This window comes from Branchiostoma lanceolatum, chromosome 14 (genome assembly GCF_035083965.1).
Source record: "Branchiostoma lanceolatum isolate klBraLanc5 chromosome 14, klBraLanc5.hap2, whole genome shotgun sequence".
Lineage (NCBI taxonomy): Eukaryota > Metazoa > Chordata > Leptocardii > Amphioxiformes > Branchiostomatidae > Branchiostoma > Branchiostoma lanceolatum.
Window position 1 is genome coordinate 4,652,671 of NC_089735.1, and position 18,320 is coordinate 4,670,990.

An 18,320-nucleotide genomic window follows, 5' to 3' on the forward strand; every position below is an offset into this window, starting at 1 on the left:
GCAACGATATTCAGAGTGATGATGCACAGTGTGAAGTGCAGCATCCAAGTCACTGGGATTGACCACTAAGATTGAAAGTCAGCACAAATGTTTTTGGAACAAGGCATAATAGCCTTTGATAAACCAAACCCAAGAGCAACAGTGTTCGCAAGTAACTGCAGCACCTGTTTCTGTCACAAAAGCTGAATCAGCACCTGTTTCTGTCACAAAAGCTGAATCAACACATCCATGACTCCCTAGAACACCCTGGCTACTGGTATGATGTGTGTGCACAGGCCAGTAACTGGCCCCTTGCTCTCCACAAGGTTCCTCCAGGTAGCCCTGTCCGGTGCCATAGCCTCTGCTACCCGCACCAGTATGTTTAATCCAGTGTCACTCTCAATCTGGTCTCCATCGCTTAGGTGGTCTTCCCCAGGGTCTTGGGGTAGCAAACTCCTTAAACGATCTGATTGAGCGAACTGTAACTACAAATATCGGAGACGTCCACTCTGGACATGTCGGCTGAAATTCTCCTGACATCTGGAAAAATCCTCATTAAGACCATAATTCCTGTTTAGACGCAGAAAAAAAACTCGCCTGCCAGATATCTGCAGTCCCGACATCTAGAAAACCTGTGTATAAACTGTGTATTTACCTAAGGGGGCACCCCCTAGTTTTTTTGGGGGTCTTGCACACTCTCAAGTCTATTCCAGGTAATACTTCTGAGCCAAAACAACTGTGTATGGGAATGAAGGACATCCCTCTAGCTACAAGAAAACCCGAGTTTCGGTTTCTTCAACCTCTGTAATTTTAGTAAATATTAGAGAGAAGAGCCAGGTATTTCCCCGTCAAAAATGAGGCGCAAAATTGGGCATTTTCGCTTGGAACTGAACACATCACCAGATATTTTTTTACACGGAAATGACTGTTAGTGTCAGAAAGAGAAAACTCCAAGGTATAATCAAGCCAATTAACAGAAAATCCTACCACTGAGATTTTTACAGTAACCTGACGCGCGAGGTAATGCAACACGGCCAACAGAACGCAACAAAGGTCAATCTGGGCAAGGACATTATATAGGATAATGTCCTTGATCTGGATCAAAGGGGCAGTTTACCTTCAACGCGGACGGTTATCCCGAAATAGGCTCGGGGCCGAAATCAATTTTCAGCCATAACACACCGATTCTTACGCTTTTCAGCCGTGTTGGCATTTAATGTCAGTTCAAAGCACCTTATGAGAAATGTGAACTCAAACCTAGACACTCGAAACCCTTTCATCACTTTTTTTTAATGCCCCTGTCGCGGAAGAACTGGTGCGTGCACCATTAACACTAATAACAGAGGCTTTTGCCTGCCCTATCACCCCTTGGCCTAATTTCAAGTCCGAAGGTGAGTCAGCTTGCTCAAAAGACCATTTGCTGTTCCCGTGTTGGACTTTGGCCGCGTTGGTTAAGTTCGAGCGCTAAAGTTAACGATGGCCGATATTGTAACCAGGTATTTGCCATGGCTGCTGCCCAGATGGCTTTTGCCGATGCACCTGTACAAAAACACTGTGTATCCCCGCGCCGTTACCAGGGAGAACCTGGAGGCAATGTCCAGCTTCCAAATGAGAGACGACGACATCGTGATCGTAAGCTACCCGAAAACAGGTAAAGCCGATTTTGTGATCTTGTACTAAATCAGTGCTGCATCAGATCATGGAGGTTATATGTGGTTCAGACGTTTCAGGGAGGGTGTTTTACACGGTACAAGGACTGGAGGTTAAATATTTAACCTCCTTGCACGGTGCAAGTTTTTCTCTGTTGGTTCGACACTAGGGAGCCGCAAAAAATGTAGCAAACTACCCTTTCTCTAGCCGTGGCTATTGTTGCAGGGCTTTACTTGTTGCCTTGTAACGTTATATAGCCCGTACAACAGGCGTAGCGCCCACGTCAAGGATACGCGCACATCGCCGCGACGGAACGCCGGTGCCCTGATCCCAGGGTCCCTGAACTTCTGACAGCCTAATCTAAAAATGCGGAGTCATACATGCATGCGTCCTAAAACCCAGTGGCGGCGGCACAGGGGGGCAAGGGGGGCGTCGCCCCCCCCCCCCCAAAAATCAAGCTGAAACTCTTGTGAATCTTTTCACTAACAGAGATTTTCTTTTTTTTTTAAATAGCTTACTCTACCAGCAAAATTTGTCTCTCAAAATGCAGGAAATAGCGTTTCAGCGTGTCAAGATTTCAAAATTTTCTCCGACGTACGTTAGCATACTAGGATTGTTGCGCCCTAGGATTGTTGCGCCGCCAGCGTATCTGTCGGGACGGCGTCACCCTCCAAAGCTCATGCTGAAACCCTTCTGTGTTTGTTCAATCTATCAGCAAAATTTGCCTCTCACAATCCAGGAAAAAGCATTTCAGGGCGTCAAGATTTCAATATTTTCCCGGAGGAGAACGTTGCCGCCGGCGAAAAATATGTCGGGAGGGCTCGAGTGCGTCGCACCCCAAAACTCAAGTTGAAACCCGTCTGTATTTTTTCACATAGAGAGATGTCATTAACCTTTTTAGCTTATTTTGTCAGCAAAATTTGTCCCTCAAAACTCAGGAAAAGGCGTTTCAATAGGTCAAAATTTTAAAGTTTTCAATGTCGCGCTCCAGCGGAAAAATCATATGTCGGGAGGGCGTCGTCCAACATGAACAACTGAAACCCTTCTGTATTTGTTTTCACATATAGAGATTCATTAAATTTAGATTACTTTACCATCAAAATTTACCCCTCAGAATTCAAGAAATAGCGTTTCAATGGGTCAAGAATTTTAAATTTTCCTGTGGGAGCATGTCGTGCCTCAAGCAAAAGAATATGTCGGGAGGGCGCAGTTCACCCAAAATCAAGCTGAAACCCTTCTACATTCTTTTTTTACAAATAGAGATGTCAATAAACTTAGCTTACTCTTCCAGCAAAATTTGCCCCTCAGAATGCAGGAAATAGCATTTCAGAGGGCCTAGCATACCCCCGGACCCCCCTAGTATTGTCGCGCCTTCGGCGCGACGCCTCGCGCCTTCGCCGCTCGTCTTAGTGACATTGCATCTCAACTTAGCTCGCCCCCCCCATTCAAAATTTCGTGCCGCCGCCTCTGAAACCTATTTGCTAGCCGTACCGCTACATGACAGCAAGTAAACGTGAGCCATGTAACAGTCGCCACGGCTACCCTTTCTCTAGATCATCTACTTATGTATTGGGGTGGCAAGTACTTGATACATTAAGTATCAAATCTTCAAGCAGTTGTATTGTGACCCTATAAAATCTATCTGAACTCCAGATATGACACCAAAACACCTGTTTGTGTGGTACGGTCACTGATCAGTAGGCAAGTGTAATGGTATTCAGTTTAGGTCAACAAACGCTTACGAGAAACTAGGTCAGCTGGCACAGAAGTTGGCTACAAGGACTTTTTCCCAGTTTATCATACAATATGGATACAGAAAGGTTCTTAGAGCCACGAAATACTTTGGGGACACAATTCTCTTTCGGATCAAACTCAAAGTCCTTTCAAAGCACAACTCGTGTCTTCTATGTTTCCTTCATTTTGTTGAAGTCATTAGAGTCAGCACAGAGGACTTCCTTCAATCAACAAGAGATGTTGATGTGTGTCATTTTGCAAACAGTCATTAGTCCGTGTTGATTTGATTATATGGATGTGAGCGTGCGAATGAAAAAAAAGTTTGGCAAAATAAAAGTTGCCCTAATTATAGAATCTACGTGGTCAGGAAGGTTGAACAACTGATTAACACACGAAGGGTGATATAGCAAATAATAGATTCTTCATTTTCACTTCTTCACATCTTCTTCTTTGAATTTGGAATTGATTCTGGCATTCTATGACATTTAGTATCGGTTTCCGATAATTTTTTTTTACCATCTACAGCATGCATTAAATCATTTTGCAACTGCTTTGTATGATTTGTAGTATATTCGAAAACTTTTTTTTCTTGGGAAACGGACGAAAATTGATACGCGCGCGGATGTCATCAATACAATCAAATCAGCATGGCCTTATCATAATGAATGAAAGACCTTTATTGCACTGTACATTTGTGCCCCGAGGGGCTAGGTACGGGTCATAAACGTCACAGATCAACCGTTACAAAACTAAGAACAAGTTGCCACAAGTTGCGAATCGAATCAGGAAGACATAGCCGCACTCCTCTAGAGCAAAGAATCTGCCAATTTTGTAGTCTAGGTAAAGCAGAAGACGAAGTACATTTTATTGTAGACTGTCCTTTGTACGATAGCGATAGAATAATTCTTTTCAGTGAACCTGAATAGTAGAGAGAAATTTGTATTTCTTACAGCCTTCAATAAACCAACTCTAACTAATCACACAGCCTCCTACATTTATACAATTATGACTGACGTATTAGGAGTGTTTCTCATCAAGCATAAATCATACAAGTTTATTGTCTTAAAATATAACATGTCCAAAGTATGAGCTTAACAAATTATGAGCTTAACAAAGAAGGTTATGCTAATATTTATCATCAACTATGCAAAGGAGGCCCTCATTAGCATAATTTGATTCAACGATGCTCACATTCACATTACGTCCCGATGCCACAAAAAATGATTAAATGTATGAACTTGCCGTCATTCGCCAGTGTGGAATAATAGAAGTTACTCATTAAGTATGCAAATAAGGCCCACATTTGCATATTTTCTATCTATTAACAGTCCTCTCTTCCTCAGTTACAATTTGAATGGTCATATCATGGAACAAAGCGGATTTTTAAAGTTGCCTCATAAATTATGAAAATTGGAATCTGATTTGCATAATCATCGTCCAATCATACTAAGCATCACACAAGCTATCCACATACCAAAAATCATGACCATCCATCAAGGCCATCATGTTATAGTATTTTCTCATTAATTATGCAAATGAGGTCTTCATTTGCATAGTTCATATCAATTAATATTTCTATCTTCCTCAGTTACATATGTCACATGTTTCAGAGTCCTATCATGGAATTTGGCGGATGTATAAACTTTCCTCATTAATTATGCAAATTAGATACTGATTTGCATACGAAGTGTCTAATCATGTACATCATCACTCAAGCTATTTACCTACCAAAAATCATTACCATCCATCAAGCCCTTCTTGAGTTATTCCCTTTCAAAGTCAGACGCAAAACCTGCTCCTGCAGTTCCAGAAAGCCGCTAGGGGGCCCAAACCCACACCACTTACTCTCTGTCCAAAGATCTATCTACCACTCAAAAATCAGTTCCATAGCATGTCCAGAACACGAGATATCAAAACAGGAAGTTCCGCTGCAGTACCATAAGAAGCCGCTAGGGGGCCCAAAATCTAATCGTTTTTAGGTCTCATCAAAACCTATGAACAGACCAAATACCAAGACAATCCATTAAGGCATTCTCGAGTTATTCTGTGCCACTACAAACAAACAGACAGACAAACGCTACCCTCTCCATAACCTTCTCGGCGAAGGTAATTACCAAGAAGCGAGAGGAAGTCGAAAGTACTAGAGTATGCTAAATAATTATATACACTGTGATACTCATGAATATGTATATAGTTGTTAACATGTGACCTGTGCTTAGCCCAGTGGGGCAAACATGCACAATAAAGGTCTTCATTCAATAAACCCACCTGGTTTTACAACTACCGATAGGAACTAACTGGCTGCTGGAGATCGTCACCAGGATCCTGCAGGCTGCTGGGAAGAGCGAGGCGACTTCAGAAGACCGAGCCTTCGCTAAGCTGGAGTTCCGCTACCCTGAGCTTCCACAGACGAGTCACCTGATGTTGGCAGACAGCCCCTCCCCACGGGTCATCCTAACCCACCTACGCCCTGATACAGCACCCCCGGGAATAGCCAATCCTGAGGGCAATGTACCTATCATATTATAAACGTGTTGCTCTTTACGTACATTAAGTTCCAGGGGTGCCGAAATAATCTAAATTTTAAGGAATTCATGCAAGGTCTACGGAATACATACACATTTTACGAAATCTATATGATCCCCCACTAGGGGTCATACAAATCTTATGGAATGTACACGGAATACATTATGATCCTTACTATTAGTGAAACTCCTATGAGTTCTTTGAAATTCATATGTTTCTTATTTGTGGATCGTATGAATTCCGTAAAATTTGTATGTATTCCATAAGACTCGTATAAATTCCACTCTTAGGCACCCCCGCGAGTACTTATACTTGATTACTTAGCCTGTGTTACACAAACTCTTGCTGCCAGGAGTGCAGTGTGATAATGGATAATGCATTAAAGACAATCATACTTTTCATCAACTCTTTTACGACCCCCTATTCAATATGGACAACTTCTTCAGTAAAGGAATGCCCAATGCAAGTAGTTCACTAGTTGCTCAAACTTTGACGAGTTTCAAAAATCTTCCTATTTCACCCGCTCTCAAACACATGACATATGTAACTGAAAAAGAGACAAATGTCAATAGATATCAATTGTGAAAATTGATACTTAATTTGCATAACTAATGACAAAATACTATAAATCCATAGTGGTAAATGATGGGGATTTCATTCTTGCAACATTTGGAAGTTAGGTAAATGTAGCCATTATTAGACGTAAATATTGCAGATGAGGGCCTCATTTACATAATTTATGAGGAAATGGTACAATATTCTTTTTCGTGAAGCAAGACTTTCATACATTGGACAATGTGCTAGTGAGGTCCTTACCTGCATGTGGGCTGAAAAACGAAAACAGGGACCACCGTCGCCATGGCAGCGTCTTTTACGTTGCCAATCTTGTTAATGTAGTATAGCGGCCAAACGGTATCGCATCATCTGCAATGTACTTATGCAGTTTCTGATCTTCAGGTGAAGGTGATAGTGATAATGAGGAATCCGAAGGACGCTGCCGTCTCCTTCTATCACTTCGCCCTTAATGTATCGAGGAAGTACTCATACTTTGGTCACATTGCAGCTTATTTCCTCACTTGGGACATATTTTGTAACGACTTCTTGGCTGGAAAAGGTAATTGGCTACCTATTAGTCATATCCTGTTTTTGTGTATTGTAATGATAGCGAAAATGATGTATGCCGATCACACTTAAACTAGCTTCTATGGTTTATATCATAAGAGTAATGGACATCATCATATATTTACATTACAGAACTTATGACTACAACAACAATAATGTAGAGTTTTGATGGTCCTTTAATAGAAATAACAAGCCCTTGATAATTTCATGTACATCATACCTACTTTGGACAAACAGATACAACCTTAGATTAGTTTAATGATTTTTTTATACAAAGCCACACATGCCATGTTGCCAAAACATGTAACGTTACATGTAATTTGATAAGGATTATTCCTTTCCATTCATCAAGCTATGTTTGGCGACTTCTACGATCACGTGTTGTCCTGGTGGCAGAAGCGTCATGATCCCCACTTCCTGTTTCTCAAGTACGAAGACATGCAGAAGGTGAGAAGCACTTCCATCACTAAGAGTTTTTCTACCTCCATGAAAAATGGAGGTATAGTTTTAGGCTCCGTTTGTGTAAGTGTATCGGCAGCTATTACTTATGAACCTCTGAATAGATTGCAATGATATTTGGTATGTGGGTGGGTTTTGTGAATGCAATGGTGCCAGTCGATTTTGGGCCTCCTGGTGGTTGACCTTGGTACTGCAGTAAAACAGCCATTCTTTTGTCCTGAACATGCTATGGTCTTGATATTTTGGGGGGCAGATAGGGGTGCGTACTTTATTCGTGTTTTTGCATCTTACGTTTCAGGCTCGCATATTTGCCCAGACGGCGGCGCAACCGACGCGCTCGAAATGCATTTGAAATATTCTATGGAAGCCCGTGTGATACAACTCTAGGACCTCATGTGATACGGATAGTTATGTCATACCTGGGCCAGATACGGGTGTTCCGGACCGTGTGATAACTATCCGGATCACATAGGGTTCGGGAGTGTTATCACACAGGCTTCCATAGAATATTTCGAACGCATTTCGAGCGCGCCGGTTGCGCGGCCGTCGGAAATTCGAATACCGGATTCGGAGATTGGAATCAATGTTGCTACAGTTTCTTGTTCGAGGACACAAAACTCCCTCAACTTCTGGCGCATTCCGCATTGAAATGTGTGTTTTCTCGGGTGGGTATGACCAAGGTATGACATAAATAAAATACAACACGTTGTATTCCGCATCACCCTCAGTCCCAGCCCTCCCGCGGGTCGGATCGCCTACGGCCGTCGGGCGATCCGACCCGCGGTCGGGCTGGAACCTCGGGTGATACGGTATACCCCGTGTTGTATTCTATATTTATGTCATGCCTGGGCCTGATACGGGTGTTCCGGACCGTGTGATAACTTTCCGGATCACATAGGGTTCGGGAGGGTTATCACACAGGCTTCCATAGAATATTTCGAACGCGCCGGTTGCGCGGCCGTCGGAAATTCGAATACCGGATTCGGAGATTGGAATCAATGTTGCTACAGTTTCTTGTTCGAGGACACAAAACTCCCTCAACTTCTGGCGCATTCCGCATTGAAATGTGTGTTTTCTCGGGTGGGTATGGCCAAGGTATGACATAAATAAAATACAACACGTTGTATTCCGCATCACCCTCGGTCCCAGCCCTCCCGCGGGTCGGATCGCCCTCCGGCCTACGGCCGTCGGGCGATCCGACCCGCGGTCGGGCTGGGACCTCGGGTGATACGGAATACCCCGTGTTGTATTCTATATTTATCACACGGTCCGGAACACCCGTATCAGGTCCAGGCATGGCATAAAAAGGAATATGTCCTTTTATTTTCTTTCAGAATCTGACAGTTGCTGTGAAGAATGTGGCAGACTTTCTTGAGATGGAAGTAGACGACAACGCCATCAAGCGTATTGCCCAGGACTGCACATTCCACAACATGAGACAAGTCTTTGATGCCTCAAACCTTAAGGACAGAACTGTCATGGCAAGAAAAGGTCTTCATTAGTCATTACCTTTCAACAGGAAAAGTTTCAGTTAGTTGATGCGCAATCAACATAGGGAACATAGGGGATTTAGATGGAGGCTAAGGGATTTTTTGAAAATCTTAATAAACCTTATTCAACTTGTCAAAAACGAAGTTTCGATCTTTAATGGTAAAGTGTGTGTTTGTGATGAAAACGGCATCAGAATGCTCTAAAACACATTTTAAGCGAAACAAACGGGTCTTAACTTTTTTATACAGGATCAGTTGAAAGAGTAATGCTTTTGAATTAGTTTTGTCATTATGATAGCTTGATAGGCATTGATGGCACAGAGTCCCAAAGTAGATGACATCATAGCTTGTTTATGCATGACATCACAGCTAGGTATGTTGCTGATTGGCTGAGCCTAGCTAGGAGAGGCAAACTCTCATGTGCGTGGCGGCAGACCGGTCATAAATGCCTGCCTTTGTGAGAGCTCCAGCCAAGTGCATCCCCCTTGCCCTCGTAGTATAGCTTGCCAGCCAGCATGTTCCTTAGCTCATTCATAAGTACATGACTGTATACATACAAACTTAGATCTACCTGGCAACCTCCAGGTTTGATCTTTCAGCATGGCAGATTATGCTTCAATATTCAATATATATTTTAATTCTTTAATATCTAATGACTATTTTGATATCTAGACTGTAATATATAGAGTCATGTGAGTGCCAACACGTGGTATACTAGGTTGACGAAGAGATGTTGTTCTGATATTTTGTTTGTTAACACATCAGGTGTTGTAGGAGACTGGAAGAATCACTTCACCCCAGAACAGAGCCGGGCCTTTGACGCCATATACAGGGAGAGGCTGGAAGGCAGTGGGCTGGAGTTTGAGTTTGAGTGATCATTTCTATAATGCATAAAAACTAAGGACTTCCACATCCAACATCAGGAACACTTGGTTCCTGTAACAGGAACCATTGTAGACTACAAGCCTGAGTGTCATCCTGTTTCAGTTCCACGCTCTACCTTCACCAAACTTCACCTTGTTCTGTGAAGGCAGAGCTTGGAACTAAACAGGATGACACTGAGTCAGGCTAGCAGACTACCTCACTCAAACGCAGAACTGAATTATACCGATAGTTTCAAGTGTACATTCCAACTGTACAATGCCATTTTAGCACCCTGAAATTGTCCACTGATCTTCATGACCTTCCTATACATATATCTGTATGTACTATAATATTTGATTTACGTTTTTATACAGAGGTTTTCTTGCCATCTTAATGATTGTGTGAATTACATAATATTCTTTTCACAGAATCCTATGACGGTCTATAATCAGTTAGATTTTTGAAATGATTTAGTTTGGAGGATTATTGTTGAGCTATAACATTTAATGATTGCTCTGTCATGATGTCAATACACCAAATACATGTACCTTCAGTTGTCACTTTTCAGTATTGAAAGATAAAGGTGCCATTCCTTGCTTTGTCACATGGTGGCGTAACTATCATGGCCATTCTGTGTGGATATTTAGATAATGACATTATGTAGAAAGTGATCTGTATAGGGATTGGTACTTGTCAGTGCCATTCTCAGTGAATTGACCTACCATTTCAGTTATTTGTACACAAATGCACATGTAAAAATGCCCTGTTTGTTTTCCAAAGAAATCCCCATCTTTTAGATACGTATTAAGCACCGACATGCTTAACAGACTTAAAGAAGTATAAGATTCAATCAGAAATCTGATGATGTAACAAATGGTATATGATTTGGTTCCAATGGTATGGTTTGTTCCTATGGATTGTTTTCTGTGAAAATTAATTTTCATTAAAGCAATATTTCAAAGATTGACATGAAGGTTGTCTTTGTTGTCAACAGTTGTAAAATCTCCCGAGTGTTGATTGTAGAATAATTGTTCAATTCAAAACTGATGGATTTGTAGTTCCAATACACATGGCTATTTATTATACTCAGTATAAATGTGGAAACAGTGAAAGAAAATATCATAATTGCAAATTTTACTTTAGAGAGGATTATGTCACCAGCTGTTGGTTTGACAGGTGACTTTCGAAAGAGCGAGACATCCGATAGAACCGTGCGGTTTTCTGTTAGGCTATGACAGATCTAGAACCGACCGTGAACAACAAGTCACAACATTTCCCGTCACAAGACAGGCGGATACAGTACAACACATCCAGATATCCAACACTCAGACTGTCTCCAGACTATGACTGGGTTTACACACACGCGCGCGTTTTTGAGTAGACCTAGTACCTGGAGTCGTCTCAGGACTGTGCAAGGAGAAGCCTAGACCACTCAAGTAGCGTTTTCTCGTAGAAAAACTCCACCTGAGAGGCCTTAAGCTCCTCACACACAGCCCCGATCGACTCCGAAAACTTGTGTAAATCGGACCTTTGATGTCCAGTTTGCTGTCGTACACCTGTCGTACGACACATTTGACAGAGGCTCTCCACTCCACGTTCCCTAGGCTGTTGAACTTCTCACCCTGTACCCTTCTCGGCTATTCACCTTTTCCTCCACCTGATAACCCTTCTGTTTAGATACGCCATTCTTGTTGCAGTACCCTAATGTCCAGTGGGCGCACCTTAAGTGGTGCCTTAAGTGAAAGGCCTCCGTGTGACAGGCTGTTGAACTTCTCACCCTGTACCCTTCCCGGCTATTCACCTTTTACTCTTTGTGATAACCCTTCTGTTTAGATACGCCATTCTTGTTGCATCGTCCTAATGTCCAGTGGGCGCACCTTAAGTGGTGCCTTAAGTGAAAGACCTCCGTGCGGCAGGTGGGAATGGACCAGGTGAAAACACCTGAGGATGAGATAGCACCTCTTATCGGAGCTACTTTATCTGTTGACATCGGGGACACAACACGAACCCGCGCGGACTGGACTGTCACCACGACCAGCTGTTGTCGTGTTAGTGTTATACATCCGCCGTGCAGGGCAACGTACCTAAACACAGCCACGTGAATAACTAACTGGTGCATGATGTAACCGGTACGCAGTGGTACAGTTCATTTTCAATACGTGCCACCACACGCCATAGCTATGTGAACGGATGAAAGAAAGGCTCATCTTGTAGCCCCTTCCTTCAGTTAAACTAGCCAAGGTGAAAGAAGAAAAACTCAGAGGAAGACTTGTCAGTGCAACTGCAAAACGTTTCAGCGACTGTAGAGTTAGCCTGGAATCCATCCTATTTAGCTTCCGGCCGCTACCCTAGCTCCGGAGCTAGGGTAGCGGCCGGAAGCTAAATAGGATGGATTCCAGGCTACTGTAGAGTACAGTGTACACTGATGAATTATGATGAAGAATGAACCAAGTACAAATGTTTACGAACACCCAGAGTATCCATGTTACTACGCTTGGCCTATGTGCAGATGGCCTCTTGTATACTTTGTACAGATGGAAATGTGAGAGCAGATCAGTTTTGATGTGGATTTAATCTAATCGCAAGAAGAATCGCGATAGTTTACAATTTGGGGGAACTTGAGTTGGAAATGTATGAAACGCGAAATCATGAGAAGAGCGCACGAAAAGGGCGCAGTTTGATTACACCACTTTAACATCAATGAACCTCGCGTTCTTACAAGTCGATCACTGACGTTAAGAGTTTAACTTAACTTGCAAGTTTTCACAATGTTCTTCATCAGCACCTTTCATTCAAGCTCTTTGGCGTTTTTTTGTTTGTTTGCTTTTTTTTGCTTATCCATTATTGAGATTTACCACTTTAATGCCGTCAGTATTGACGTCATGGGGCAAAAAACGTTTCTCAAGAAAAAAATCCCCCCTATTATCCAAAACAGGAACAAACATTTCGTCAGAGATACGATTGTTCCTTCAGTTCTACATTTAGAAGGCGACATTGTGAACATAGAATCAAAGTCTGGTTTATCTAAATCTACATCACATACGTTGACGGAAAATGGACGTCAGAGTGTCGTCATGCTCCTATTTTGGGTGAAAACTTGGACAAGAAAGTCCTAATGTTGGTCTTGGGACACAATTGATAAGTTGCCACCTTTTCAGAAAATCGCGCTGTCGGAAGCGTTTTTATAGGATTTTTCAATGATAATTGATTCAGGGAAACAAAAGGCGTCCTACTTCAACAAAATGCACTAGAGTGCTACTGTACACAGGAAGTCCATTAGCACCTTTAATGGTCATCAAACCAGACAAGACGCAAAATAACGTGTGTTTTCATTAACTAATCATGTAACCACAGCTGTTCTAGTGCTCCGATATTCCCGAATCTGACAGAAATGATCAAACGAAGGCGCACCCCTTGTGTACGAACTCCATCTCAAGTGAGGGACCGAGAGTTCGATTATGCAAAGGTCGGTAAGCACGACAACACATGTTTGGTCCAAATATTCCCAGGTACCATGGCAACCATTCTGGTACCACGCTAATACTTTACTTAAAGAAACCGCAGAACAGTTTTTAAAAGAATAGCGCGTATTATTCTCTCAATAAAGGTGGCGAGATTGCAAACTTTACAATTTATTTGTTAAATGAAGGCTTTCATCGCGTTCTTTGTTTAACATATCCGCTAAGCTTTAGGTAAAACAGAGACATTCCGACCTCACCACGGGCAGGTATAAAACGCGTTACCAGTGAATGAGATTTCATTCAAAGCCCTGGGAATTTATCAAGTTGGGAACTGAGCAGAGCAGTGGGTTTATAAGAGACAGGGGCCTATAGTCGAGCAGCTTCACAGACCTAGCTCAGAAGAAGACATCGAGTGAGCGTTAGAGGGACGTTGTCGCCGCAGTAAACCTACAAAACAAGATGAAGACCGTGTGCATCCTACTTTGCTTCGTTTACAGGTGAGTAGTCTGCATTATGCTTATTTGTTTGTTGGTTTGTTGGTTGGTTGGTTGCTTGCTTAAACTTTGTTTGCATCACATACGCAGTAAACCGCCTCATAGCGTAACACACCATGTTTGTACTGAACAGATTTATTTGATCCACATCCTAGCTACTCTTGTTGATAAAAGTGGTGGGTTCTTTTACATGCTCGAGGTGTGGCTCCTCAAACAAGAGACCAGCTCCATTTAACTTCCAATCCGAGAGTCGTCCCAAACCCGAAGCTAGGTACTCATTTACACCTGAGTTAAGTGAGGAAATTCGTGTAAAGTGCCTTTCCAAAGGGCGCAACATCAACGGAGCATGTCAGGATTCGATCCCAGAACCTCCGGTGTCAAAGCAAAACACCTATGATTACGCCACCGCGACGCAACTGATGCACCAGCTTAATAGATAGTACATCACATCCATTGAGTACCTTGGTCTCGCCTGTGAGTTGATAGAACAGTTACTGGTGGTATGGACAAAAATGTAAGACCACATTGCTGTGCACCTAACCAGAGCTCCCTGGTGCAGCAAATATGCCAATAAATCTCTGCGCTCTGAGCACACAACAGGTGTTTTCTCATCTTGGAGAATAAGAAATTTCAAGGTTACATGTTGCGATGAAAGCAGCTCAACGTCTCTGATTCAACAGAAGGTACTTGGTTGTGGTAAACTTTTTCGAACGCTGAATCCGTAGGTTCAAATCATTAGCGCGAGCACCCAAAGAAAGAAAACGGACGAATGAAAGTAAGAATCTGTATACAATGTAGGTCGACTGGTATATCAGGTTGCCAGTGCAAGTTGCTGTTGATATCACGTCGAGAAACTTCTCACAATTAAGCTAAACCCTGCATATGTCCCCAAATGTCACTTGAAATGGAATCTACATAAGAAGGATCTATTGTTTTTGATGATATGAAGGTCCACTCCACAACAACTCTAGGAAAAAACGAATTCATGCGCATTCTTTTTTCAAATTATCACTGAAGCTCATCTGTGTTGTTAGTAATCATAATACAATACCAACTTTGTTCCAACACTAACGTTACCTGGTATTCGTTTTTGATCCTGAAGAAGGCGACAGTTGTCGTAGAAAATTTGATCCGTGAATACCTTAGTGTTGGACTTAGCATTGTATCATATTAGAATTCATGCGCATTTTAAACTAAAACTTGGGCAGCAAGTTTCAACCCCAAGACTCTAATGATATGATAACATGGTTTGACTTCGATTGATTTAGATTTGCTTCCATGTGCCTGTAGCGTGTACGGGCTGTCGTGTGTGTGCGACTACAACAACCTGGCGCAGTTCTGCGGCCCGGCCCCCGCCAACTGCCCGGCTGGCACCGTCAGGGACCCGTGTGGCTGCTGTGACGTCTGCGCCAAGGTTCGTGTTGCTAACCTTCACTAGATTCCTCTATATTCTAACATCTAGCATTTTTCTATATCTAGAAGTCGAAGGGATAGCTGTTGTGAATAACTATAGGTCCCTCGCAAAGTTTGTGGGCATAACTTTGTTCTACAACCACTACTAGTACTGTAGCCTCCTTCTCAGGCTTCTAGGAGCGCCGGTTGTTATTATTTAGGGTATAGCGCTAGCGCTCATTCGCAATTTTCAACCTGGAAACATGTTCTCACCATTTGCCGTTACCAGCGCTGTATCGATAATGAGTGCCCGTTACTGAAAGCATTTTTGAGAGATTAAGACTACTTCTTCTTCTGAGGCATACACTCTTGTTAATGTTTGCTTACCGATCTATTTGTTATAAAATAACTCTGTGTGTGTGCGTTTTGCTTTAGTTTTATTTTCAAATATACAAGTTTTATTGTTTTCCAGGTCCAGGGCGAGCGCTGTGACGGACCGTATGGCGTGTACGGGACCTGTGCGGCCGGTCTGGTCTGTGAGAAGAACGATAACGACCCTGCCTTGAACGTCATCGTTGGGCCGCTCGGGGAGGACGGGCGCGTCGGAACATGCGTCCCTCCCGCCAGCGGTGAGTAACGTTATACCATTGGTTTATTCAGTACAATCAATACAATAAAATCGTACAATGGCATCACCTCACAGCCATTACAGACGGCTTGAACATTACAATAGCGTTTACAAAACAATGACAGTAAAATCATATAACTTTACTACAAAAAGCATATAACTTTACTACAATAAAATTCTTATAAGATTCTTGGTAGGCCAACCGTACCGTACGGGATTGTATAAAAGGTGGACAAGGTATGGTAGTGTGTTCTTGTTGCATCGCGTCACGCGTAACGTAAGGTGATACTGTTATCATGCCCTATTTAGAGACCATTTGATTGAATACAATTTAAGTACAACCTTTTACAAGCGCGAATCCGAATCATCCACACACGACACAACTGTAGTTGTTAGAGTTATCATTTAGCACAAAGGGTGTTTAAAATCCGTGAGACTTTATAGCCGAGGGGCAGCATGCCTTGGTCTTGAAATAAACCGCTGTGGCGAATCTTTAAGCTACTCCTCCTTTGAATTAAATGCTTCTTATGTGGATTCTAGAAACTAAAACCGAGTCCTGTGCTAGTAATGAGCAATCATTTCGCCTCTTTTCCCCCAGCCCAAGCCCAGAACGCCCCGACCCAGTGCGAGATGCAGCGGCAAGAGTACTCCATGCTGTACGCCAACAACGCGGTAAGCGCGCTCCTGACAGTACACTGCACGAAAGGGATCTTTACGCAAACGTAAAGCATTCGTAAAGCATACGTTAAATCCACTTTCATATGAAATATTTGCAACCTTTACGCATGGTTTAAGTGGTTCTTAAATATTACGTTTACCTGTGAGTGTGTAAGGAGATATCGATGGCAATAATATCCAGACTTTTAAATCTCGTCTTCAATGTCACTTGCTTCCCACTCTTGTTAGCTATCGGTTACCATTGTTTGGCCTTGTCGGTTCACTACATAATAGACATATTGTGCCTATCATTATAAAAGTAACCGCTTGGTCGACCGGTCCTTTCTTGTGTTCAATAATCACGTGTAAAGAACGTGGTAAGTTTTTAGATAGCGTACCTGGTACGAGAAGGATGTTTATGTTTAGCGACGGTGCCAGGGATCTGGAGTTAATGCAATGCGATTTTCGATCGGTGACCAAACAAATCAATCAATCCTGTTATCGGACCCAGTAAACACGAAGCTACAAGGCAATGCAACACATATTCCTTTCCAAACTCAACCCCAGAAGCGGGTGTTATTTTATAATAAAAGGCCACATTTCATGAAGACAATTGAATTTGTAACATTTCATCAGAACCAAAACACTTCCCTCTGGATTTGAGTCCCCCTCCAAAGGAAAGTTACTTTCTTGATGTTTACGTATGGGGATGCTAGAGCACACTGTACTTGCTCATTATTGAATTCGAGCTTTTGATCCTTGAAAAAGCCACACACAAGTTGAAACTAGTCGGTGTGGGCTCGAAACAAGTTCTAAACGGGAACTAAGCGGCTACATTGCCTTTTCTGAAGATATGGCATGAGTGTGTACGGTTGGCTTGAGGTTGTCCACTACTATTTGCCTACGGATGAGGATGCTGTTATACATGCCACAAACTGACTCAACTAAACATCCCTGTGGTGATGACATCATGATGTTGATCGTCTTTTCTTGTTTTCCCGACAGGCCATGGCCCTTCAGTTGGGCGCCTTCAAGCCGACCTGCACGCCGGAGGGTTACTACGCTCCGGTCCAGTGCGACGGTCTGACCGGGGACTGCTGGTGCTCTCTGCCGGACGGCACGGAGGTCAAGGGGACCCGCACCCAGGGAGGCCAACCCACCTGCTTCTAGCGGTGGTAAGAACAGTCCTGCAGTCACGTGACTATTATGACGTAAAAATAGTTACTCAAGCAACTGGATAGAATATTTGGAAACAGTCAGACGTTTCAGACAGCATCTCCTATCTTTCGTCAATGACTAATGGAAAGAATTGGAGAACCAGGTTTTATACCAAAACTCTGATTTGAAATGTTAATGAGGTGAAGACAACTCCTGGTTCTCCAGTTCTTTCCATTAGTTCTGACGAAACATAGCGGATGCCGTCTGAAACGTTAACAAATTCTATCCAGTTCATCAACGTATTATGACGTAGGTAAGCGTTGGCCAAATTGGTGGGTTAAGACGCTTATCGAAGACATAGGCATGATTCCACACACTTCTTGATGCTGTCCGCACCTATAGTAAAACGTAGCAAGTTTCTATACCTTGTCTACGTCGCTCTTCATTGTAGTTGACAGTTAACCTAGAAATTCATATTTTTCTGACTCGTTCTTTGTTTTGTCGTTTCAGTCCAGACCTTCGTCGATGCCTGGAATAGCGGCTTTGCCATTCTTTGTTAGCACCCCCTCCCTGTGATTCAACTGACGTTGTGGTTGCTGATGGAACTTCTATTTCCCAACTCCCTTCTTACTAGAATAAAGATTTCCTTCTAGTCTGCATATGTGTGAGTGTGGTTTCCTTGTGGTCATTACCCAGTGGGCTACGT

General features: G+C 42.8%; 2 protein-coding genes across 3 annotated transcripts; both read left to right on the top strand.

Moving 5' to 3' along the window:
- The first annotated feature begins 1,368 nt into the window (after nucleotides 1-1,368).
- Nucleotides 1,369-10,791, top strand: LOC136448208 (sulfotransferase 1B1-like). The gene is made up of 6 exons (XM_066447454.1): nucleotides 1,369-1,630; nucleotides 5,654-5,874; nucleotides 6,847-7,003; nucleotides 7,364-7,458; nucleotides 8,805-8,961; nucleotides 9,726-10,791. Exons 1-6 carry the CDS (start codon nucleotides 1,456-1,458, stop codon nucleotides 9,833-9,835), a joined length of 915 nt encoding a protein of 304 aa, XP_066303551.1. The 5' UTR covers nucleotides 1,369-1,455; the 3' UTR covers nucleotides 9,836-10,791.
- A 2,813-nt stretch (nucleotides 10,792-13,604) lies between these two features.
- LOC136449113 (cysteine-rich motor neuron 1 protein-like) lies at nucleotides 13,605-18,271 on the top strand. 2 transcript variants are annotated; one of them, XM_066448932.1, is made up of 6 exons: nucleotides 13,605-13,782; nucleotides 15,070-15,193; nucleotides 15,644-15,800; nucleotides 16,398-16,471; nucleotides 17,462-17,631; nucleotides 18,125-18,271. In XM_066448932.1, exons 1-5 carry the CDS (start codon nucleotides 13,745-13,747, stop codon nucleotides 17,624-17,626), a joined length of 558 nt encoding a protein of 185 aa, XP_066305029.1. In that variant the 5' UTR covers nucleotides 13,605-13,744; the 3' UTR covers nucleotides 17,627-17,631; nucleotides 18,125-18,271. The 2 variants fall into 2 exon arrangements, with proteins under 2 accessions (XP_066305029.1, XP_066305030.1); XM_066448933.1 differs by having other exon boundaries at nucleotides 18,130-18,271.
- The last annotated feature ends 49 nt before the right edge of the window (nucleotides 18,272-18,320 follow it).